Source organism: Lynx rufus, unplaced genomic scaffold, assembly GCF_022079265.1.
Source record: "Lynx rufus isolate CCGP_SWC_20201006 ecotype Redwood Valley unplaced genomic scaffold, mLynRuf1.p SCAF_10, whole genome shotgun sequence".
In the NCBI taxonomy this organism is placed as follows: domain Eukaryota; kingdom Metazoa; phylum Chordata; class Mammalia; order Carnivora; family Felidae; genus Lynx; species Lynx rufus.
Window position 1 is genome coordinate 29939915 of NW_025814824.1, and position 26274 is coordinate 29966188.

General features: G+C 36.9%; 1 protein-coding gene and 1 non-coding gene across 5 annotated transcripts in view; both read left to right on the top strand.

The window, feature by feature from the left end:
- ERCC6L2 (ERCC excision repair 6 like 2) overlaps nucleotides 1–26274 on the top strand; it is a 139217-nt gene that overhangs the window by 84298 nt on the left and 28645 nt on the right. For 3 of the 4 annotated variants that reach the window (XR_006966298.1, XM_047103100.1, XM_047103085.1), the window contains exons 14-17: nucleotides 2626–2778; nucleotides 7537–7617; nucleotides 9164–10316; nucleotides 13771–13925. Coding sequence is in view for 3 of the 4 variants with exons in the window: in XM_047103100.1 (XP_046959056.1) it covers nucleotides 2626–2778; nucleotides 7537–7617; nucleotides 9164–10316; nucleotides 13771–13925 (1542 nt within the window). In the remaining variant the exon portion in view is untranslated. The remainder of the gene's footprint in view (nucleotides 1–2625; nucleotides 2779–7536; nucleotides 7618–9163; nucleotides 10317–13770; nucleotides 13926–26274) is intronic. The other variant, XM_047103092.1, reaches the window with a different exon arrangement.
- On the top strand, nucleotides 7319–7424 carry LOC124505624 (U6 spliceosomal RNA). Its single transcript, XR_006960695.1, has one exon. It is a non-coding gene; the product is annotated as a U6 spliceosomal RNA (small nuclear RNA).

Genomic DNA, 26274 nt, shown 5'->3' on the forward strand with positions numbered 1-26274 from the left:
TTTGTTAAAGAGACTGTCTTTTTTCCATTGGATGTTCTTTCCTGCTTTGTCAAAGATGAGTTGGCCATACGTTTGTGGGTCTAGTTCTGGGGTTTCTATTCTATTCCATTGGTCTGTGTGTCTGTTTTTGTGCCAATACCATGCTGTCTTGATGATGACAGCTTTGTAGTAGAGGCTAAAGTCTGGGATTGTGATGCCTCCTGCTTTGGTCTTCTTCTTCAAAATTCCTTTGGCTATTCGGGGCCTTTTGTGGTTCCATATGAATTTTAGGATTGCTTGTTCTAGTTTCGAGAAGAATGCTGGTGCAATTTTGATTGGGATTGCATTGAATGTGTAGATAGCTTTGGGTAGTATTGACATTTTGACAATATTTATTTTTCCAATCCATGAGCAGGGAATGTCTTTCCATTTCTTTAAATCTTCTTCAATTACCTTCATAAGCTTTCTATAGTTTTCAGCATACAGATCCTTTACATCTTTGGTTAGATTTATTCCTAGGTATTTTATGCTTCTTGGTGCAATTGTGAATGGGATCAGTTTCTTTATTTGTCTTTCTGTTGCTTCATTGTTAGTGTATAAGAATGCAACTGATTTCTGTACGTTGATTTTGTATCCTGCAACTTTGCTGAATTCATGTATCAGTTCTAGCAGACTTTTGGTGGAGTCTATCGGATTTTCCATGTATGATATCATGTCATCTGCAAAAAGCGAAAGCTTGACTTCATCTTTGCCAATTTTGATGCCTTTGATTTCCTTTTGTTAAGGGTCTTGTTTTAAAAAGGACATCTTGGAGGCACCTGGGTGGCTCAGTCGGTTGAACATCCGACTTTGGCTCAGATCATGATCTCATGGCTTGTGGGTTCAAGCCCCGCGATGGGCTCTGTGCTGACAGCTCAGAGCCTGGAGCCTGCTTCAGATTCTGTGTCTCCCTCTCTCTCTGCCCCTCCCCCATTCGCGTGCATGTGCAAGCTCTCTCTTTCTCTCTCTCTCTCTCTCAAAAATAAACGTTAAAAAATTTCTTTAGTAAAAAATAAAAGGGAACTCCTGGAGATGAGAAATTGTTACAAGTATGAATTTTGAATTCAGCCAAATCCAGGTATAAATTCTAGAAATGACACTTCTTTTTTTTTTTTCAATGTTTATTTATTTTTGGGACAGAGAGAGACAGAGCATGAACAGGGGAGGGGCAGAGAGAGAGGGAGACACAGAATCGGAAACAGGCTCCAGGCTCTGAGCCATCAGCCCAGAGACCGACGCGGGGCTCGAACTCCTGGACCGCGAGATTGTGACCTGGCTGAAGTCGGACGCTCAACCGACTGCGCCACCCAGGCGCCCCTAGAAATGACACTTCTTGGCTAGACAGCTGTGAGAAGGCACTTAATTTCTCCAAACTTTAGTCTTTATTTCCAAAAAGAAAATAGCAATGTCTTATAGGGTTGTAGGCATTAAATGAGAGAATGTACAAATGCTACACAGGTAGTAAGTATTCAAAAAATAAATATTATTAATAAGAATTATTTCATGGGCACCTCAGTGGGTTGAGCATCTGACTCTTGATTTTGGCTAGGGTCATAATACCAGGGTTGTGGGATTGAGCCCCATGTTGCATTGGGCTCCATGCTGAGTGTGGAGCCTGCTTGAGATTTTCTCCCTCAATCTCTCTCTCTCTCTCTCTCTCTTTCTCTCTCTCTCTCTCTCTCTTTCTCTTTCTCTCTCCCTCCTCCCTCCCTTCTTCCCTCCCTCTTTGCTTCACCCCCCCTCCTTCCCTCTCCCTCTCCCTCTCCCTCTCCCCACTTCCTGCTTCCTCTGCCCCTCTCCCCCACTCATAGGTGCTTACACACACTCCCTCAAATTAAAAAAAGAATTATTTCAGTTGCCTATAGTAATTTAGTATAGTGCAAAGCAACTTCTTACTAATCCTTACATTAACAACAGACTACAGTTATTTTCCACTCTGTGCATTCTTTGTTTCTTTCAAGAAATTTTAAAGTGTACATGGGGTTAATCAGATTATATTTAGCAAAATATCTAGCAAATAAAGAAATACACTAATGTTACTGAAGTGATATATGTCCTTCAGGATTCCTTCTGTATTTCGAATTGTTTCAAAGATGCCTAAATGTTTCTAAACAGTGATTGGGTTTTGCTGTTAGTTGACAGTATAACAATGGCTACAATTAGGGTTTGATACTAATGTGGTTATCATGTAGTTACTAAGTTATAATTTAACTTTGGTGAAATAGTGATGATTTTTGTCAGTTTTAGTAGTTCCTATTGTAATGAGTCTAGAAAGGAGAAAAGTGTATTCAGATGTATTACATGCCTTTATCATTAAACATTTTACATCAAGTGAATATTGCATAGCAATGGGATCTTGACTCGGTTGGTAGAACACAGATAAAATAGGAAATGTAAGATCTCTTCTTCAATAAGACTGGCCAGTTTACTATTATTTATTTCGCCATAATGGCAACATCTGCCAGCGAAATTAAAATAAAATTTCCTCCCTAAGGAGATTCTGCCTGCTCCAGCTAAAGCTGTGTATATACAGAGAATGCCAGGAAATTCTGACATATTGTTGGAGCAAACACTTCAAAAATATCTTGTGTTTTTTTTCTGTTTTAGCAACTTCACTGTGTGGTGGTTGGAAGTGAAAATGCCAAGCGATATTTTGAAGCAGTTCAAGGATCAAAAGAACATCGAGGAGAGCTTTTTGGGGTTTATAATCTGTTCAAACTAAGGTCCCAAGCGTCTTGTCTTACAAGGGACATCCTGGAGGTGTGAAATTGTTGCCTGACCTTTTCAGTACTATTTTAAATACAGTTTTCTCCAACAGGAACCTTGAAATATAACTGCTGGTATCTTTTCAAAGAACTTTGGGGTTTTCTTGTAAAAAATGCCTTGTGTTTAGAATTTCCACTTTTAGAAATAGGAAATGAATTATTGTACCTCAAAACTAAGATTTCCCCATGCATAGTTATAAGTAATGTCTGCACACAAATACAGATACATATAGTACATAGTATGACCTCCCAAGACCATTTTCAGACTGGCAGAGAGAAATGTAGTATTTTGAAAACAGCTGCTAAGTCAGGAACTTAAAAAAAAGAGAGAGAGAGAGAGACTTTCCTAAATAAACAAAATTATAAAATATGTTTTGATTAAAAGTTACCAAATACTCCCTGGGATGCACTCTCATGTCTCATGGAGATTTTTGTTTTCTGTTCCCAATAAAAATTCCACACCAATATTTCAAACTCTCCCAGTTGTGTTCATCCTTAGCATACAGATGTTTCTTATTCTTCAAACAGAAATTTGTATCTTTTTTTTAATTGCTTAAATTCTTTGATATACCAGAATACTATAGATATTAACCTATTTTCCAGTTGATATTGATATGAGTATCATAAAATCCTGGAATATCATATGTATCATCTTCCTTTTCATATAGATGAGGAAAATGAGCCTCAGAAAACTCAAGGATGTTTCCCTTAGCTTTTCAAAAGCTTCACGTACTTGATTGATTTAGCGAGTTTCATAAAAACAGTCATTGGTCCCTGTCCTTAAAGAACGTAGACCATCTTGATGAGAAGTGAAAGAGAACACTTACATAATGAACATGTAACATCAATAAGCATGGTAAGCAAGATGGCTAAGAGGAAGACGTGTATCGTATGTATTCTGTGAATATTGCAACTATTACACAGTGTCTGGTGTATACTGCTGAATTTTTATTTTATAGTAACTATTTGATTTGAATTGAGTGGCCCATTTAAAGTCCTCCTGTCTTGAGTTGCCTGTCTGGCTCAGTCAGAAGTGCATGCGACTCTTGATCTTAAGAGTCGTGAGTTCAAGGCCCACGTTGGGTGTAGAGATTACTTATAAATAAATAAATAAAAATAAAGTCCCCCTGTCTTTTTCTGGTTTTGAGTATGCTATTTCATGGACTTCTTCTTTCCCATTTTTCTTTTATAATCAGTAGCCTTGTTAGTATTCCAGTATTCCAGGCCACCCCTCAGATCCTACTTCCATCTCAGAGTACTACCCAACATACCAACTTGTATTTGTGTTTTCCATTTGAAATTATTATCTATAAAATATGTTAGCATTATATTACTTCTCCTGTTTTCTCTTATTTATCAAATAGTTGAGTCCTCTATTTTAACAGAACAGCAACCTATTCCTCAAGCAAATGTTAAGTAAGACATTCAGTATGTCAAGTTATTAAATGGGATGTTCGCTTGTTTTCTGGTTGTCCTAAGTATATCTTGTTTCTCCTCCAGGATTGTTAACTAATGACAGGACTGTCCATGTCTTACATTTTTCTTGTGGCAAAATGTGCTTAACTTCTTGCCAGGCACATTATCAGCACTGCGATATTTGTTGAGTAAGAATTTAAAATTATTCAGGCCAGGTGCTTACAGGGCAGTCTTTTGCTCTAAAAAAATAAAGTAAAATGAATAAATAAACAATAAATAGCAAAATTATTCAGGCCTCATTAGATTCATGCTGCTTTTGGCCAAACAGTGTTTTAAAATATTCTAAGCCCTGTATAATGGAAGCATATATCACAAAGTAAAATAATTATTTTACTTCCTGTGAGACATTTTTAATTTTTAAAGGCTGTAGAAAATCCCTTTTAAAATGTTTTAAGATGTAGAAATTTTAATTTATAGAACACTTTTAACCTGATGATTTCCAGACAGTTCTTTTTTTTTTTTTTTCATTTGGTTGGTTAGTTTTGGTTTTTTCGTTTTTTTCTTTTTCATTTATTCACTTAACTTCAAGTTATTTAGTTAACATACAGTGTGGTATTGGTTTCTGGAGAAGAACCCAGTGATTCATCACTTACATACAACACCCAGTGCTCATCCCACCAAGTGTCCAGGCAGCTTAGTTCTACTTTGCACTAACTTTGTTATCTTTGTCATGGTCCCACTTTAGAGACAGATATTGAGAGCCAATTCCACAAATATTTACTGAGTGTATGCCAAGTGTCAAGTACTATACATCATAGAACTAGGCATACAGAAATGAATGAAATAGACAAAAAGCTCTACTCACTGAAAAACTTACCTTCTATTTTGGGGAAACAAATAAGCAGAAAAAATCATGATGCATAGAGTTTATTATGATGACAGGCTCTGAAGGTAAAAATAGAGCAGGTAGAAGATGAATGACTTCTGGAGATCGAATGCCCAGCATTGTGATTATAGTCAATAACACTGTATTATACGTTTCAAAATTGCTAATGGACTAGATCTTAAATGTTCTCCCCACAAAAAAGAAATGCTAATTCTATGGCATAATAGAGGTGTTAGCTAAAACTATGGTGGTAATCATATGGCAATATATAAATGTATCAAAACACGTTATACACCTTAAACGTACACAGTGTTATATGTAAATTGTATCCTAATTTTTAAAAATAGAGCAGGGAAGGGAAATTGGGAGACTGTCAAGGAAAGAGCATTGCGGTTTTAGATGGAGTAGCCAAGGAAGCGCTCACTGTGAGGTTGCAACTGATTCTTTGAGGAGATGGCAGGAGGAAGATGTATTCTACGTAGAGGAACAAATGCAAAAGCCCCGCAGGACAAACATGTCCAGCATAATTTCAAAACGGCAGGAAGGCCCTAGTGGCTGGAGTGGAGTGAACAAGAGAGCAAGAGATGGGGCCGGAGAGATGAGAGGAAGCCAGACCACGCGAGAACTTTGACTTTGAGTGAGACAAAAAGCAATTAGAGGGCTCTGAACAGAAGAGAAACATAGTCTGACCTATACATCTAGATTAAATATTACGAATTAGGCTATCAAAGTACAAAAGCAGAAGCAAAATGCCAGGTAGGAGGATACTGCAATAATCTAGCCAAGGGATGATGGTGATTTGGACTAGAGCGATCATGGTAGATGGTGTGAGAAGTGATTGGAGTCTGAATATATTACTCAGGTGTCGCTGACAGGATTTGCTGATGGATTAGGTATAGGGTCTGAGAAAAAAAGAGAGGAGTTAAGGATGATACCAACATGGTTGGCCTGAGAAACAAAAGACCAGAGTTGCCATTTACCTTTCACAAGAGGGTTGCAACAGGATTGAGGATTTCTGGTGCTCCCTGTTCCATGTGTTGTAGCCATTTGGCTTCTGTTGAAAGAATAAAGGCAGTACTGGGAAGCAGACCCCCTCCCCCGCCCGCCCACCTCCCTTGCAGTAACAGCCTCTAGGCATTGAGAGAAAATATCTCAACAAACTATTTATCGTTCTCCAGAGTTCTGTAGGGGAGATTCTCACTTGTTGCCCTGGATACCAGGTGGCTGGAATCATGCCACCGGTACATATGCGTATCTGTAAGTTGGGCATTTGTAACTCAGGTGATGGTAGTGGTTATTTCCCCTTGTTCAGTAAACAGAGCCTTAAATAGAAAAATAAATTGATTTCCTTTTGAAGGAGAATTTAATATTCTAGAATCTAGTCCATTAAATACCTTTGCTGAATGATACACCAAAAGCTTTAAAAGCATAAATACTTCCCCAAAGGATGTAGCAAGCCTATTACACAATTAAGATCTTTTTTTTTTTTTAGTTTCATATCAGATGGTCCTTTTCATTTGATGTCTGTTACACTGAAGGAATCAATAAACATTTTAATGAATATGAACTAAATGAATAAAATAAATTTTAATGAATATGAACTAAATAAATACATTAGCAATATAGGCTAGAATATCAAATTCCCAATATTCAACATTATCTGTAGTGTTTGAAATGTTGTTAATATGTCCTTACCTTAGCTATTGTGTAGACATAGTTACTATGGATATTGTTACTGGGTAAATACGTAACATTGTTTTCATTCTCCCTCCTGTACCAGAACTTTTAGTGGAGTTGGCTGGAAAGTATTATTTTCTAACTTAAAAAGAAGCTTTAATACAAGAAATAAGTGTACTTTATGAGCCCAGCACACTTCCACTGTACCTCTGTACTACCTAAAATTATGAGCATTTTAAAATGTTATATAAACTATATATGAGTTTATATTAATTAACAAAATGGAAAAATAACATTAAGAAAGCTGAAGTAGGGGTGCCTGGGTGGCTCAGTCAGTTGAGCATCCAACTTTGGCTCAGGTAATGATCTCATGGTTTGTGAGTTTGAGCCCAGCTTCAGGATCACTGCTGTCAGCCTGTCAGTGCAGAACCCACTTGGGATCCTCTGTCCACCTCTCCCAGCCCCTCCCCTGCTCACATTTCTCTCTCTCTCTCTCTCTCTCTCTCTCTCAAAAAATAAATTAAAAAAAAAAAACTTAAGAGAGAAAGTTAAAGCAGTGCTCACTTAGACAGCACATATACTAAAATTAGAACAATACAGAGAAGATTAGCATAGACCTGCACAAGGATGGCACACCAATTTCTGAAGCATTTCGTGTTAGAGACAGAGCTAAATCAAGCTGCTCTCAGTTAATCCTAAGCTTTAGCATGCCATCGCTATTGTTTATTTGGTTGTTTTTACCCCATATTTTACAATTCTTTTGCATTCTTTTAGAGAGAAGGCAAAGTGGAAGCAGGGATCATGACAGCCACAACATGGTTGAAAGAGGAGCCTCCAGTACACAAACAAGAAACGGTAAGTAATTTTTTAATCTGTAGCCTACAACTGCTATAAAACATGTACTGGGATAATTTTAAGCTATTTTTCCTTTTTCTTTATTTTTCAACGTGTAAAGAAAAAAGTCTTTGAAAAAAAGTCGAGGATACAAAGCAGACGATAAGTAAAATTAATAGTTTAGGTGAATTTGGGGCGTCTGGGTGGCTCAGTCAGTTAAGCATCTGACTTCAGCTAAGTTATGATCTCGCGGTTTGTGAGTTTGAGCCCAGTCCATCGGGCTCTCTACTTTCAGTACGGAGCCCACTGCAGATCCTCTGTCCCCCTCTCTCTCTGCCCCTCCCCTGTGCGTTCACGTGCCCTCTCTCTCTCTCTCTCTCTCTCTCTGTTTTAAAAATAAACTTTTAAAAATCTTTAAAAAATAATTTAGGCTAATTTAACATTTCGTATCATAAGAACACATTCGGGAACAATCACCAGTCATTTGCATCCAAACTAGAATTTTAACTATACCAAACTGTAAATCCAAAATTAAATACGCCAATCAAACCTAACTAATTGTTAATTAAACAACAAATTAAATAGAAAAATAGTAATCATTGTGTGTTTAAGATTATTAAATCCAAACATCAGAATTACTCTCTGACAGGTATTTTATTTTATTTGCATCCTTGATCTTGTGATCTTTCTGGTAGTTTGTCATCTCACATACTACAAACTCTATATTATCATCATAAGCCCTCTTCAGAAGTAAAGAATGTACATGTAGAAGGTTTTTTCTTATTTTGTTTATGTTGTTGCTGGGTTTTTCTTGCATTTAGGAATTTAAGTGTAAATTCATACCAGCTTAGTGATTTGGAATATCAGTGAATGTTTTTCTAACTTTATAGAAATATACAAACATCAAATGTATTACTGGATTTCTAAAAAGGAGTAATTACTGGATAATAGTTTCTCCAAATTGTTTACTAATAAAGCCTCAGCTTTAAGAAAGTGAAGGATGTATTTAGCTCCAATTGATGTAAAAATAATAAATACTGGGTTTAAATTTGTAGCAAATTTTACTTCAAAATATCTAAAATATTTTCTTTATTTCTGATGGGCAGGATCCTATCAGATCTTATTTTTAATCTATTAGAACCATTTTCCAGTTGTGAATTCTTTACTTTGTTAATGCCTGAAAATTTATTTTTTTCTTAAAACGTGGTTGGAAGTATGTGCTGAACCATGGAAAACAATGAGTTGTGTACTTCTTACTTTTGAGACCAGAATCAGTCCCTGCATCTTAGAAGCTGACTGCTCTGTTCTGTTTTTTCCTTATAGATAACTTGATTATGTCATATTCTAAACTTTTATTTTGGAAAGTTATTCAACTTGAAAAAAGAGTGTACCAGACTTTAATATTAAATCCTTTACATTTGTTTATTAAATGTTGTACTTTTAAAAAATACCAAGTGGTATATTAGTACATAAGTTATCTTCCACCCAAATTTCATTCCCTTGCAGTATGATAGATTTGATATTATCTGGACATTTTCTAACGTTTCTGTGACTGCTTCTTTTATAGCCTACAGACCCTGACTGTCAAGAACACAGAGGTCTGGAGCAGCCTGCAGAGTTGCCGACAGAAGAAGCATGTAATCTCTGCAGTGATTTTAGTGATGATGAATCAGTGGGAAGCTCAAGAAAAAAGAAAGGCTCTGACTCAAGCAAAGCTTCAGGTCCTCCTGGACAGCTTACCTTACTCCAGTGTGGTTTCTCTAAATTGTTTGAAACAAAATGTAATACAGTTGAGGAAAGTGATGGAAATATTGCCTCTGATGATGAAAGTCCTGATGAACAGCCCATATGTCTTTCAACAGAAGCCAAAGATGTTAGTTATCAGAAAAGTCGTGACTCTCTTGGTACTTCAAAACATCAGAGGTTAGCTAACGTCCTAAATCCAAATGAAAAATATATCTTTGATAAAAGTCAGAACATTTTAGAACAAAATATTTCTTCTGAGTCTGATGATGGCAACAATTTAAAAAATACAGCTGACCACCATCACGTTTTACAGAACGTCACAGAATCAGAAGATAGTGATGTCATCTTTCCCACACAGTATACAACTCAGAGATGCCCCAAGAATGGTGTAAAGTTTAAGCCACTCGTGGATGGATCTGAAGGTTCTGAAACAGAACATCCTGTTGAAATAAGAAATAATGGGGATGATAGAAAGACTGATGTCAAAGGAAATAGCCTAATTTCAAAACAATTAAACCCTGAGAATGTGACCCTGAAATCTATTATGAGAAGAAAAGGCAGTAGTGATATTAGTGACGAGTCTGATGACATTGAAATTTTCTCTGAATCAAGAGCAAGAAAGCAAAGACCTACTAGTTCTTTGAGGTTTAAGAGAAAAAAGGAAGATAAAAAGGAGCTTCACACTTGTCCTAAAACCATGAAGAAAACAAATCAACTGTATGCAGCAGATGGGGATTGTAGCTCTCAGGCTATCGATGATTTTTCATCCTCAGATGATGATTTAACTGTTCGCCACATCAGTTTCTCTAAACAGAGCCATACACAAAAAACTCTAAAAGATAGGGTCGGTTTCTCTTCAAAATTACCTAGCCATAAGAAAAATAGCACTTTTATGCCAAAACAATCAATGCAATTTTCAAATGAGAGAGTTGTCAATCAAGAGCAAATGTATGAATCAATGGATAAATTTTTAGGTAACTATAGACATTTTGAAAACTTTATGTTACATATTTGTTTTGTGCAATCAAATAGTTCTGGGAAAGTTTCTTAAATTAGCTTGTAAAACAGCTCTATAATCAAGATGCTACACTGAGGTGCAAATGAGGATATGGGGGGTGGCAGGATAAAGGGAAGACCACCTAGGTCAAGATGGAGAACTTTGTCATCCACCCCAGGACTCCCTCCATGTGCCCCATCTGAATCACCATCCCCATCCCCCCACCAGACTTCATTTACTTTTGACCTGTAGGTAACTATAAATTTAGTGCTCCTCTTCAGTCCTTCTGTCAGTGTCTCTCCTGTCAATTTCGTCAGAAGCTTGTTTTCTAGTAGCTCCCTCAGGAAGTGCTCATGAGAATAATATTCCCTGAGATTCCTGTTGATAACTATTTATGCCCTTTTATACTTAAAAGTCATTTTTGCCAGATATGAAATCGTTGACTCACACTTTCTTTTTCTGAAGTATTTTAACATGAGGCTTCATTTTCTTTTGCCATGAAGTTTCCTATCACGTCATTTTTCTTCCCCCTTGATACCCAAAGAATTTTTTTCTTTTCATTCTTGCCTAGTAAATTTACCAGATTGTGTTTGAATGTTTATCTTTGTTCAAGTTGCTATAAGAAACTACTACAGGCTGGGGGGCTTAAGCATTTATTTCTCATAGTTCTGGAGGCTGGAAGTCCAAGATCTGGATGCCAGCATGGTCAGGTTCTTGGTGAGGGCCCTCATCCTGGTCTAAAGAAGGCTGCTGTGTCCTCACCTAGTGGAGACAGAACTCACCTCTCTTATGTCTCTATTTGCAAGGGCACTAGTCCCATTCATCAGGGCTCCACCTTCATGACCTAATTATCTCCTAAAGACATTCAGACCCTGGCACTGTTGGTTATTCTTGGGTCAAGATTGTCATAATGTAGTTTCAACTCGGGTTTTATATCAGGAAAGCTTTCTTGTACTAGTATTTTTACTTACTTTTTCTATTCCTTTGCTTTGGCCTTTTGCTTCAGAGACGCCTGGTATTCAAATATTCAACTTTCTTTACCTGTTTTCAGTATTTGTCACATTATCTCAAGCCCTTTTTCTTTTCTTTTTTTTTTTTTGTTTCTTTGTGCTTTTGAAAAATACCCTTCCATTCTCTGAAAGCAGTAGTTGTGTTAATTCCCTCTGTGTTCCTTCTAGTTGTCTTCATTTCTGAATTTTTTTTAACTTCTAAATTTTTCCTGAGTCCTGTCACCCATTTCTGAGTTATTCTAATTATGACTTAATGTTGTTGGTTCCTGTGTTTTACCATTTTCTTAATGTCTGTTACCTGTTTTGAAATTACAATTTTAATCTGCTTTGTGAGCACATGTTTCTGGCATGTTTTCATTCTGCTGCTTATTCTTTTTTCTCTTGTAATAATTTTTATGATATTTGACCCTCTTGCTCATTTTCATAGACATTATTTTCCCTGAGTTTTTTAAGTGAGGCAGAATTTAGGAAATCTTTTCCAATTTCACAAAGATCCATAACTGGTTTTTTGTGCAGTGCTCAAAACCGTGGTGGGATTTCCTGCCTCTATCCCTGCCCACTGCTCCGCTCTAGGCCTTCTCTTTCCCCCCTTCCTGATCTTCCTGCCCTGCACATTTTGACTCCCTCCCAGCAGTTTTCTTCATTGTGTGGGCCTGACCTGGGAGCCCTGGTGGGTCAGTTTGGGGGTTCCTCAGAGCGAGTTTGCTTCATTCTCTCAGGCCTTCTTTTCATAAGCCCCCTGTACCCACTCAGCTTTAAAGAATGGAAAACCCAGATTCAGCTACTCACAGTAAGTGGCTCACTGTGCTTTCCGGGGAACACCTGCTGGGTGTTCTAGGCTCTCCTATTTTCAAATTCATCACATGCCACCCTGTTGCTTCCTTCACACACACCCTGATGCTGTGCACAGTGTACTATTGGTGGATTGTCCCCATCTATTTGTATTTTAGGGCAAACTATGGGAGGTTATCTTGTCATCTTAGTTCGTTGTATGTGTTGTGCATGGCCTTTTGTTTTGCTGACTCATTGCTGTCCATTCTATGTAGGGATTCAGGGAGATTGAAAAACTGTGTCCCCTGCCACCACCATCTGCTGAGAACCTGTTTAGTCATTTTAAGAGTTAACGCTGCTTTTAAAAGTATCTGACTCATTCCCAAAAACACTATGTGAAAGAAGCTGATATATAAGCAAGGATAGTTTGATGTAAAAACTTTAATCATAGGTATTTGACTTATTTACAAAGCAAGCTTTCTTTTGTGGTTATTCAAAAGTTCGATTTGATATATTTTTTGGTACCCTTGTAACTAAGTACTGGACTGTCCTTTGGTGTGTGTGCTACAATTAGATTTAGGTTTGAGGAATTATTGCAGAAACCGTTCTGTAAAAGATCAACTGAGTTTTGTTTTCGTTTTTTACTGTGTAAAAGATGTCAGTAGTGTGGAACTAATGCTATTTTGAATAATGCATAAAACATGTCATCAAAATTAAGAAATCGGAGTAAATGTTCTACCAGAAGAATCCTTGAATCCTTCTGGAGGTTTTAAATTGTTGCCATACACGCTACCTGATGTTTTGAAATTTAGGGAGAATTTTATCTTAGTTGCCCTTTTAGCTACCTTATTTAACAACATCTTGTTTTCTTGTGATTGCCAATTTGGGTTGAGAGAGGTTCAAGACTGAAACAGCACAAGTGTTGAAGGTCAAAACTAAGGTCCATTGCCAGGGATGTTTGTAGGAGCCTTTACAGACCTCAGTTCTAGCCTTCTTTTTTAGGACCACAATTTAAAAGTAGGTTAAAGGTACCTAGAAGCAAAGCAATAAAAACTGTAGCCATTTTTTAAACTTCTTTCAGATAAAAGCTGTCAGTTAATTTTTTTCATTCCCTAAAAAGCTCCCAATCTTGACATTCTCTGGGCATATGTACAAAAAAGACAGAATACAAAGAGTAAAACTGAACAAAGCCAACCAAATGAAACTCCCTGGTCACAAACCTCACTCTTCCACTCCATTGCTAGATAGATGAGGCTAGACTGCTGTTTAAATTAGTAAAAGAATTTTTAAATCAACAGAAACAACAAATCCATAGAGATGACCCTTCACCATGACTTTTCTCTTCACCAAAACCCCTTATTTCAGGTTTAAATCAAAAGATTTTTACCTAATCTCAGAAGTTCTCATATAGATGAGAATGAAAAGTCATTTCTAAGATAACCTAGACCAATATATTAGGACTCTTTCTCTTTTCAATTTTTTTTTTTAAAGAATACTGTGATGTTAACATACTGATTCAGCGTTTTTCTTGAGGATAAAAAATAAAGCATAACCTCTTTTTAGTGGTATTGCTGATAATTTTTAAAATATATGCGCAACCATATTGCTTCACAACGAGACATCACTTAATAAACATCAATTACCTCCTAGATGGCGTTCAGGAAGTGGCTTATATTCACTCAAACCAGAATGTGATTGGATCAAGCAAAGCTGAAAATCACATGAGCCGATGGGCAGCACGTGATGTCTTTGAATTGAAGCAGTTTTCCCAGCTTCCTGCTAACATAGCCGTTTGCACTTCTAAGGTAAGAGAACATAGGGTACAGACATCTTTAGTATTTAATCTCATCTTCATAGAAGTTACTTCATAGGATCTTCTGTAAATACTCCCTCGAAAGTAGCTTCTTAGACTATAAGTGACATACAAATAAGTATGAAAAACAGAACACCATTTGGAGCACTGTAGTCACTAAATTATGTTTTATATTAAAAGGCAAATCTAGGTGTGCCTGGGTGGCTCAGTTGGTCAAACATCCAACTTTGGCTCAGGTCATGATCTTGCAGTTCGTGGGTTCAAGTCCCACGTTGAGTGCTGTGCTGACAGCTCAGAGCCTGGAGCCTCCGTTGGATTCTGTGTCTTCCTCTCTGCCCCTCCCCTGCTTGCACTCTGCCTCAAAATAAATAAACATTTAAAAAATGTTTTTAAATAAATAATAAAAGGCAAATCTATATCTAAATGCCTAATAATGTTGAAATATCCCCCCAATAAAAGATTGCTAAAAACTGAGAAATCTGAGGGGATCATGCAGTTAAATCAGAACCAAAACCACTTCTGCTCATACAGAAAAAGAGAAGTGTATAATTAGATGCCCTTCAAAATGTTTCACCCTACATAAAGACATACATGGAAGAACTAGCTGCATACAGAATTTGTATTTTTAGCAAAAGGATTCATATAATGTTAAAAGTAATAAATACTTTCTATATGATTTTCTCATTTAAAATTGCTGTTATATAAAAATAAGGCTTTACATAAATGTATTTCATTTACACATAGTCACTTTCATCAAATGTCTGAAAAATATTTTTTTCTCTTTGGCTTGCTGTTCTTTATTTCTAAGCTGAGTATCTGAGGATTAGTTTTTCTACCACTTTACCTGTAGGAGTTAAAAGTGGGTACTGTATGTAACAAGGATACATACTTTGTTTCTAGTTAGTTCTACTTTGAAGAATGAAGGGGTAGGGGGGAATGCCTCTGAACTGTCAAGCTGTCTTTATTTATTTGTTCCTCCTCTGGTTCCACAAAGAATTTGGATTGTCTTAACAATAAAATCAGAATACAAAATGAAATTCAGAACCAAGGAAAATACAAATTAAACTGGAAGTTCAGGACTAAAAGAAAGTTAGAATGCAGATATATAAGACATAGTGTTCTTACCTAGATATTTTTTTTTTTTAATGACAAATTTGATCAAGTTTCTTGGTAGACAAAACAAAGGAAGTAAACCATTTAGTGTTTTCTCAACTACTGCATTTGGAAATGTGTGTGGGCACTTTGGGTGGTCACAGTGACTGAGTGCCCGACTGGCATTAATATCTGAAGGCCAGGGATACTAAATGGCTGTTGTGGGTGGGGGAGTGGGAAGGGCCATCCCACATGCCAAGAATTGTTCTGCTCAAAATGCCATAACACCCTGCTGGGAAACACTGAGCTAAATGGTTGTCCTTAAGAAAAAGGGGGAGGGGGGGAAGCTAGCTCTTCTAGGGAGGAGGAAAACTCTCTTCCAAGCACTTAATTTGAGGAAATTTGTCACCTGGAATTTTAAATGAGGACATTGAATGATCTAGTGAACAGCGAGTTGTCTTATAATATGCTTGGAGTAAATGTAAATAACAGATTTTGGAAGACCATGCTTTTAGCATTTTTTATTGTAATCCAAAGGGACAATGCAATGCATGAAGGTATAGTTTCATGACCCAAGTGTGCTGCTTTTTTATATTCTCATTTCATCTAGATACCATTTCTCAACCAACACTGTAGAGAACATTTCTCTACTTTGCCTATGTTGTAGGAACTATCTGAAAAAACTAATCAGCAATATGCTGTGTTTGCCAGAAATTGGCTGTATTAGAGCCAGCAGAATTTCTTAAATAGACAACTGATTTTTTATTAGGGCCTTTTTTTTTTTCAACCATACCTTTTTTTTTTAAATCATGCCCTTATCCAATGAAATTTTAATGTGAAAATGTCACATAATTTGGCAAACCCCTATAGTAGATGTCAATGAACTAATTTAATTGGATATTGGTTGTTAGTTTATTTACATATTTCTCAGAGAAGAAATTTGCAGCCTCATATGATTCTTCCCACAATGGACCTGAGAAGCAACCCCCTACATATAAAAGCAATAAAATATCCCTTTGGAAACTTCTTCAGGAAAGTTATAAAAATGAAAATGCTAGAAATATGCTTTGCCTTTGTCTTTAATACCAGTAGTTCTGAATCTTTTTTAGCCCCCAAATTCTTGAGGGCGACAGCACACTCTCATCAGGAACTTTGTCTCTTCACAGTGATTTTCAGAGTGAGGCACATTTCTTACTGAGAAACAAGTTGTAATATTCATCCTCTAGGATTTCTAATATGCCCTTTGAGGCTGTATGTCTCCCCATCACACAAAGACCAACTTAGTAAACCTGAAGAAGGGAGTATGAAGAAATGTGTTGTTTAGTGACTAAATCATAGTGGGTGTAAAATATTCAGGGAAGTTTTAAAGCCACTAAGCAGGAGGTCCAATCCCATGCCACCAATGCTAGCAGGCCAAGAACAGTCTGTACAAACACAGATTACAGTGGCCAACTTCTTTAAATCAATACTTGATACAGTAAAATTCCAACAGAATAAGATTGAGTCCCTCAGATTTTACCTCTACTGTTTAATACATCAGGTTAATAATATGGCTGTACTTTCTTGAAAGTTGTAATGTATTACCTATATGCAAAAATCACCTGGGGACAGTATGTAAACTTAGCATTCAAAAAGAAAAATCTTACTTATTATAAGAAAATCAGAGTTTTCAAAATAGATAGTGCTCATACATATTCATGATGTTCTTAGTTTTTCACCAACCTCAAAAACTAAACCTACTGTATTTTTTACATAAAACTACAACCCCTGAGATATATCTCATACTTTCCTCATTTAGTTTAATTTGTAATAAAGATCTCACATAATGAGTTTCCTTTTCAGTTTGTTGAACTCTGTACTCTTCTGGGGGCAGGAGGAATTTTGATAGCTACAATTAGCCTATGGCATGCACTCTACTCAGAATGTCAGAGTTTAAATTCTAGCTCTCTCGCATACTTCCTGTGTGACCATGAGAAAGGGACTTAGTTTCTCTGTGCTTCATTTTCTTTGTGTTTAAAATACAAATAATTATACTTACTACCTCAAAAAGTTGCAAAGACTGAGGTAAAAATGCTCTGAACAGTACCTGACACAAAGTAAGCACTCAATGAATAATAAGTATTGTTATTATTACCACTGGATAAGACTAATGTCAGGTCTCTAATTCTCCTGGAAGGTGGGGCTTAATGAAGAAAAATAATCCATAAATAGTTGTATGCAGCCATATTTAATTATAAACTTTAAAAATGGGTGATATTAGCAGATCTGGGGCTTTGGACTCCCTTTAAAAGGAAAACAAGAAGGGCACCTGGGTGGCTCAGTTGGGTAAGCATCTGACTTTGATTCAGGTCATGATCTCACAGCTCATGAGTTTGAGCCCCGCGTTGGGCTCTGTGCTGACAACTCAGAGCCTGAGCCTGCTTTGGACTCTGTGTCTCCCTCTCTCTCTGCCCTTCTCTCTCCCTCCCTCCCCGCCTCCTCTCTCTCTCTCTCTGTCTCAAAAATAAATAAACATTAAAAAAGTTTTTTAAATAAAAAAAAGAAAAACAAGAATATTCCTGGTAGAATATCTTTCATAATTTTGTATGTGACTACTGAGTTTTTGCTTATGAAAATAGAAAGCCACTCATTACTTTATATTAGTTTATTTTAGATATTCTGTGTTAGAATTGAAGATAATAGTAACTTTTCTATTTAAAGCTGATAGATTATTTTCTGTTTTGATTCTTCAATTGAAGTGACTGCTTTTAATTCAAGATATTGCCATAGCTGCTGACAGACATTCAAATGAGTGAGACATCACTCTGCCATCAGACTAATCCTTTTGCATTAATCTCTGTACATAATATTCTTGGTTCTCCTCATTATAAGTCTTCTGGAAACTAAAGACTACCTCAGTAATGTCAGGGAAATGGAACAATGATAGTATCATTTTCTCTTTACTAAAACTACTTATAAAGATGGTTAAATTAAGGATTTCTGAAGATACTTTTAAAAAAATACATTATTTTACATATATGAGATATTGACAACATTTCAAAGCCATCTCAGAATTTTTACAAAAAAAAAAATGTTCACATTCACTGATTTCATCGTATCTGGTCAAAATTACTTCAGTGCCTTTAATGAGTAAGTCAGTGAAACATACCATCATCTTCGATTAGAGATTTGGGTGTCACTCCCTGAGAGGTTTTGCAGCTTGTAGTGTGTGGTGGGTGGCAACAGTGAATTTGCAGTTTCGAAAAAAAATTAAAAATGGTTAAGGAAGGAAAAGAGAATAAGGTAAAGGGAAACAAAGCAAGGTAAAAGCAATAGTGTCAGAAATTATCTGCAAACCTCTTGCTTCTAAAGTCTCCAGAAATCCCCAGACCTCCCACCTACAGTACAGTATCTTTCATCTTAGAGCTCACATCCAGAACCTTTATTACTGAGAATTCTTCTGAGTGCTTCTTGTCTGTCACCAAAGTTTTATTAGAGACCTTTGTTTGTGTTTGAAAAGACTGTGTGTGTGTGTGTGTGTGCGCGCGTGTGCGTGTGTGTGTGTGTGTGTGTGTGTGTGTGTGGTCTGTGTGTGTCTGTGTGTGTGTCTGCAGCCAGAGGCAGATATGTTGTCTCGTTTCCTAAGAAAAAGAAAACAAATCCTATTTCTTTGTATGAAGGTAATACGCGATTAGCAAGTGGTCACAATATGCAGATGTTTCACTTTCCAAGGAATACTGTAGTTGAATCCAAGTAGGGGCTTTTAACTAAATTGCAAAGAAATATACTAAATGGAAAAGTTACAAAAGAGAAGTAGTGTATACCACAATCCTTGATAAACTCCTGTGGTCTTCAGAGTTTCTCAGTCCTTTTGATATAATTATTGATAGCCAAAATGACAAGAGCTCTGAACTGCTTTTCAAATTCAACCATATATTAAGAAGAGGCCTAAAATACACAGTCTTTTCCATGTTGCCTTCTCCTTCTTATAGTTTATACTTTTATAAATTAATTTCTATTTATGTAACATATTTTATAGATGTCTTGAATGAAAACCTGTCTCCCCTATAATAAATTTCTGATCATACCTTTGTTATTGAATAATGCAAACTATGTAAGATAAGAACTCGTTTTGCCTTAAATTGTACTTAGATATTTTAGAACCATGTCTGAAGACAGCTTATTTTAAAAGATGAAATGTCTGGTAACAAGAGGGAAAACCTGTATGATTTAGGTCTAACCTCAGACCAGAAAGAAACGCTTTAAGCATTTGAAAGAACTGATAATACCTTTATTAGAGCTAATTTGTTCCTTTAATATATGGAAGTATGTCACAGAATTTAGCTATACCTGTTTGTGATGTGCTGCCTCATTTTTTCAGTCAACTGCATGTTTTCAACTTAAGTATACTTAAAGTTTTCTGAAAAGAAATGTACAAAGACAGCATTCAATTAAGGATTAATCACTATGGCAACTGAGACCTGGTGACTGAGAGGGGGAGGATGTATTCTCACTCAGTTTCCTGCCAGCTGTCATGGTCAACCTCTGCTGCCTGAATCCAAGCCAAAATATAGACTGTGACCAACTCTAAGAAACTATATCTGTATTTTTATAAATTGGTACAAGTATCAGACTATAAAAGAAGACTTAATCCCCTGAATTGGATGACAGACACTTGGCACTCTTGCCAGTGTTTGACAGAGAAATAACGGGTCGCTTTGTAGTAAAACCTGGATTAATAGTAAACCCTTCTTTATGTTATTGCAGTGTGGTGTAAACGAGAGGCCTACGCATGCTGTCGGCCCAGGCCGGAGGGGGGGAGCGTGGGGAAGGGTGCCTTTTATAACCCGTGCAGGTTTAAGCACTGTTCAGAATACTGTAAATACAAAATGTCGTGTTAGTAAGAACTCCTCTTTCTTGTATTTGTATTAGGTTGGCATTTTGTAGATTACTTAAAGAAAGGCTCTCTATGAGCTATGGTGGATTTGATTGCAGTATGTTTATACAGCTTTTGGAGTCAGCAAGGAGGGATGGACTGTTTACAATGAAGCAGACTTTGGGGAGATATAGCATTCCATTATCCTATTTTTCAGGATACTGAATGGCATGATGGTTTAAAGTAATCGTTCACAAATGACTGGTTTATGAAGTAGTTGAGTAAGGAAGGTTTATGGTTTCAGCATGTAACAGAATTAACTCTTACTGGGTGGGATTTTTCATGGTTTCATCATTTTTCTTTCTGTAGCTAGATGTTAATTTTATGGTATTTATATTAGAAAGTTATTCCTTCACGTAATCTTAGGAGAGATCAAGAGTGTTTAAATTTTGTGTGTATATGTATGAAATTATGTAACTAGTGTTGGCATGACAAGTTTGATTCTTTGGAACTAGGATTGATTCAGAAAGATAGTGTATCATTTGTGAAGAACACCTGTTACCTAGTCAGAGCAAGGAGAATCTGCTGTTACCTTTAAACATGCACACCTACTTCCCTCCTAGCTGATGGCTACAAGTAGATGTGGTGTTCCTCCTCACAGTGGTATTACCAGGATTAACAGAGAAACAGGACTACTGACCTGATGTGTACAAAACACATTCAGCTCCTTGTGATAAAGGCATTAAAACTACTCAAAATATAAATTTTTATTTTTTGTAATTATTATTATTGCTGATCAGTAAGGGTGATGAGTGAAACTCCCTCTCTTATTCTCTGCAATGACCCAATACAATTTCTGTTGCTGATAGTACCAATAATACCAATAATAGCATATGTTAGAATACCATAAAAGATATCTAGCATTCTCTAATTGTATAGATAAAGGACCTACCTTGAGCTAGGACTCATTTTTCATGAAGAATTCTATAGAAAAAAATTATATTTGAAAAGAATTATTAACTAATTTCACAATGAACTGAACTGAGAAAAAATAATCTTTGCCTATCAGGAAATAGTTGTATTCTAACTCTCCCAGCTGGCCATTGTTCCAATTGCACAGTAGATAGATGTCGCTTCTTGGAACAATTTCTTTGTTTAAATAGCTGGAATATTAATTCTAAATAGTTAAAAAATACTATTTCTTCAAATAATGCCTTCTCATTAACAATATAAAAGCTTAGAGATATAAGACCTCATGAATTCTGATTGACTTTACCTCATGACTTAAAGAAATTTAAGCACTTAATAGCCCTTTTCAACATATATTTTATCCTTCTATGAAAACCAGTTAGCAATTGGAATGGCCACTTAATGGAAATACCTACTGCCTTTTCATCTGAGAATCTTGTTTCTAAACATATGAATTCTGAATTTTTATAGGATGAATGAGGCAAAATTATAAGACTAGCAAAACATAGTATTTCAGAATTTGGAGGATTCTTGGAGACTATTTAATGCAAAAGCATCATTTTACTGATTTTTAAAAATGAGAGGGTAAGTGACTTCCCTCAGGCTCAATAGTGTCAGTCAATTTAAATCCCTAGTCTTTCAATCCATCTATCTTCTCTTGTGCCTTTTTCCTCAGTTTCTTTGGCTTCTATTTTGTTCTGGTGGTTTTACTTTTTTTATTTTCCTCCATTTTACTTTTCAAATATGACAAATCAGTCTGATTTTTCTTTTTTTTTTTTTTTTTTTTTTTTTTAAACGTTTATTTATTTTTGGGATAGAGAGAGAGCATGAACGGGGGAGGGGCAGAGAGAGAGGGAGACACAGAATCGGAAACAGGCTCCAGGCTCTGAGCCATCAGCCCAGAGCCTGACGCGGGGCTCGAACTCACGGACCGCGAGATCGTGACCTGGCTGAAGTCGGACGCTTAACCGACTGCGCCACCCAGGCGCCCCTAGTCTGATTTTTCAAAATAACTTGCTTGTGAAGAATCACCCTCACTTTAGCAGTTAAACAAAAAAATTTAAGTGGACTGAATGTATCCTTCACTTTAAAAAATATTTTGTTAGATAGTTAAAGCTCTGTCTGGACTCAAGAAATAAGTCACACTGTTGGCACTATCTACTGTGCCAAAGATGTTTTGGCAAAGGCATAATTTTTTGCTTTTTTCTCTTATGCTTTTTCTCCACCAGGAATAACCTTGAGCCTTAATTTTTTCATCCCCCCAAATCTCCATATCTCTTTACCTTTCAGAACCTACCTCAGATCCTGTTGTCTCTTCCACAAAGCCTGACCCAGCTTCTCCCTAAGTTGGAACTAAGATGTCCTTCTTACACTGTTTCTGCTTCACCCAATAGTACTTTCTATGGCCTGTTATTCTAAAATATGACTTCCAAATTTGTTTTATAAGTACACGTCTTCTTCTTCTTTTCTAATGAAACTCTGGACTTCTAAATAGCAGGATATATCCCTGACTCATTTTTGATAACCACAGAGATTTAAAATAGTGTCATTATATATATATATATATATATATTTGATACCTTATGAATAAATTTATGTTTTCAGTTGCAGTAAGGTTACAGTGACCCCATCACTATGTTTTGAGAATTTTAAGTGGTTTACACTATTCCATGAACAACTTTCCTGGTTTTCCTGGAAATCCTCTGTTAAGATGACTTAAACGTTGTCAGAGCTACCACTGGACATATTAATTGAGCCAGGGAAAATGGTCCCTCCTTATTGAATGAGAAGTATTCTCAGGTTGCCTGGCACCCATGCTCTTCAATAAATTTACTCGGTCTACACCTCTATATCCATATCATCTACTGTCTGATCCTCCACTCCAGGTGGACCCAATTCAAGTTCCACTTCCCTTCATAAAGCCTCAGTCTTCAGAGATCACTCTGTTCCAAGTTCCCTTCACACCCATACTCTGCGCCAGTCATCATTGTAGACACGTGGACACCATATTAGTGTTGCTTACCTCAAATGTGTTCTCTCCTTGAGTAGGTTACAGGCTGCTTAAGGATTAGGACCATTGTGTACACTTTGATAAACACCACAGCCTAGCAACAGGCAGCACAGAGTGGGAGTGCAGAAAATGATGGTCACTTGAATTCCTGTGTGAAAGTATTACATAAGGCACAACCATCTTCACCATGAAGTCAAGGCTTCTCAAGTCTTAGCTCCACAAGTTGATGTTAAATAGAGTACACTGGCAGATCATGTAAAGATCTTAGTCATTTCAGAGCAGCATAAATGCTGGTATTCTTCATTTGCACTCCATATGTGCCATTTGTTGGCTGCAGTGCTGGTATAGGAAACCCACTCAAGAAGGGAGAACATGGGTAACAGTGCCAGAAAAGATATCCCTACCCATTTATGACTTTGTGAGCTTTCCTCATCTAGCAGTAATACATCTAAACAATCACTTAGGACCTCAAGTTTCTGCCTTCCAGAGTTATGTGAAATGTCTTATCGTGCTTCTTTTCCATGGCACATGAGGCCGATCTCAATTTGGCCCTAGCCTGCTTTTGCATTCTCATTCTGAGACACTCATTCAAAATTATTGATACTCTGTACCAGGCACTGTGCTAGACACTGGGGATGTAAAGATGAACAGACTCTTCTGGTCTGCTTTCAGACTGTGAACCAGTCTACGGGCACACCGTGGACTTTTACCCTGCCATGCCTTTGCTCCTGTGCTGCTTTTGCTTAAAATTCCATTTCACCTGTGTCTGCTTATTGAACTCCTCCCCCTTGTATCATCAAAGACAGCTGTCCCCTAAGGCCTCTTCAAAGCAGTGTAAATGTCTTCCTCATCTTCATTTTTACGTGTGTGTATATGCTATAGTACTTACCATTGTATTATGTGATACTGTATATATGTCTACAGGATACTTTCAGCTGCAAGGAATAGGATAACCATCTACAATTAGCCTATACAAACAGGCACGTGAAAAGATGCTCAACATCACTAATCATCAGGGAAATGCAAATAAAAAATACAATGAGATATCACCTCACACCTGTCAGAATGGCTAAAATCAGAAACACAAGAAACAACAAGTGTTGGTGAGGACATGGAGAAAAAGGAACCCTCGTGCACTGTTGATGGGAATGCAAACTGGTACAGCCACTACAGAAAACAGTAGGGAGGTTCCTCAAAAAATTTAAAAAAATAGATCCAAGTAATTCCACTACTGGGTATTTGTCCCCCCCCCCAAAAAATGAAAACACTAGTTCAAAAAGATAGATGCACCCTTATGTTTATTGTAGCATTATTTACAGTGGCAGAGATAGGGAAGCAACACAAGTGTCTATCAATAGATGAATGGATAAAGAAGATGTGGTGTATGCACACAATGGAATTTTACTCAGCCACAAAAAAGAATGAGATCTTGCCATTTGCAAACAACATGAATGGACCTAGAGGACACTATGCCAAGTAAAATAAGTCAGAGAAAGACAAACACCATATGACTTCACTTACATGTGGAATCTAAAAAACAAAACAAATGAATAAACAAAAAGCAGAAAGAGACCCATAAATACAGAGAACAAACTGATAGTTGCCAGAGGAGAGAGGGTGGGGGATGGGCAAAATGGGTGAAGGAAAGTGGGAGATACAGGCTTCCGGTTCTGGAATGAATAGTCCCAGGGCTGAAAGGTACAGCATAGGGAATACAGTCAATGGTATTATAATAGTGGTGACAGATGGTAGCTACACTTGTGGTGAGCCTAGTACAATGTATAGACATATCAAATCACTATGAAACTAATGTAACATTGTATGTCAGTTATATTTCAATAAAGATAATTGATTAATTAATAAAAGTGACCTATACAGTGGGCCATTAACTAGTTCACATAATGGCAAGCCTGTTGAGGGGTATTTCTAGGTTTAGTGCTATAGCCCAATGACATCATAAGGATTCAGGCTTTCTCATTTTCTGCGTCATTGGCCTTGGTAAGTCAACATTTAGTGCCTGGGCCTTTTGACTCATGTTGCAGGATGACCACTGCATCTCAAGAACTCATTCTCTTATACAAATGCATCATCCAAAGACAGAAAGGTATGGTTCTCTCATACATGTCTCCTTTTGTTGAGGAGAACAATCTTTGTTGCAAAACATGACTAGCTTGCCTAATCTCCATTTATTCCCCACCCCCCAGCCCCCCCACCCTGAGAACTGAGAGAGCAATCCACCATCCCAGAGCACATCTCTAAGAGAACTCCAATTTTGTTCAGACAACAAAGAAAGTAACAGTGGCTGTTGATAGGCCATCAACAATGTCTGCCATTATATTCCTGGTTAGACTGTGAAACTCATTTGTGTTAGGAATAGAAGCTTATTCTCTTATTCCCTGGAGCTAGAACAGTACCTGGTACATAGATATTCAATCAGAGCTTACTGATTTTAATTGAATTTCTAGTAGCTATTAAATACAGCCTTCTCAAAGAGAGTCTACAAATCAAAAATGTGAGGAATTACTCTAATTTTTAATATGAACATGAATTCTTGTGCAGTGGAGTGGCTTTAGGCAGGATAAATATGTTTGAACTGTGGTCCCTAATCTAACATTGGAATTTGTGATATTTTTGCAATTTTCCTGATGAGGATAATATCCTCTTTAACATGACCAGAGTCAGCTCTCACCACTTTTATGTTAAGATTGTTGGTAAGCTGATGTTTTATTTTAAAGGTACTCTTGAGGCGCCTGGGTGGCTCAGTCGGTTGAGCGTCCAACTTCGGCCCAGGTCATGATCTCATGGTCTGTGAGTTCGAGCCCCGCGTTGGGCTCTGTGCTGACAGTTCAGAGCCTGGAGCCTGCTTTGGATTCTGTGTCTCCCTCTCTCTCTGCCCCTCCCCTGCTTATGCTGTCTCTCTCTCTGTGTCAAAAACAAATAAAACATTAAAAAATTAAAAAAAAAATTTTTAAATAAAAAAAGGTACTCTCATCTCGTAGCCAAGTTACTATCAGAATCAACTTTCAATTAATCTGTAAACAATTTTCATGACTGTAGCAGCAACTGCTTAAAAAATGGAATTGGAAAGCCATAACCTGCTTTTTATTCAGCATATAAGGCTATCTCTTACTGTTGCCAGGTGAAGTAATGAATACCTTAAGAGGAAGAACTTTTTGCTTTTGGTAAATTGTCTTCCAAAAATTTTTCTTACTTGCGTTATGTTTTTTCATCCAACATTCATTTATTGAAAGGCTGTCAGCTAAATGACTCAGGACTCAATATGAAAAAATATATATATAGTTGCTCTCTGTGTTAGAGGCATGTATAGCTCCAGTTACATAGGTAAGGTCTAAGCAATCAAAATAGTTTCCAATAGAATAGGGTCCCTACCTATTCAAAGAGAGCCCCCTGGTC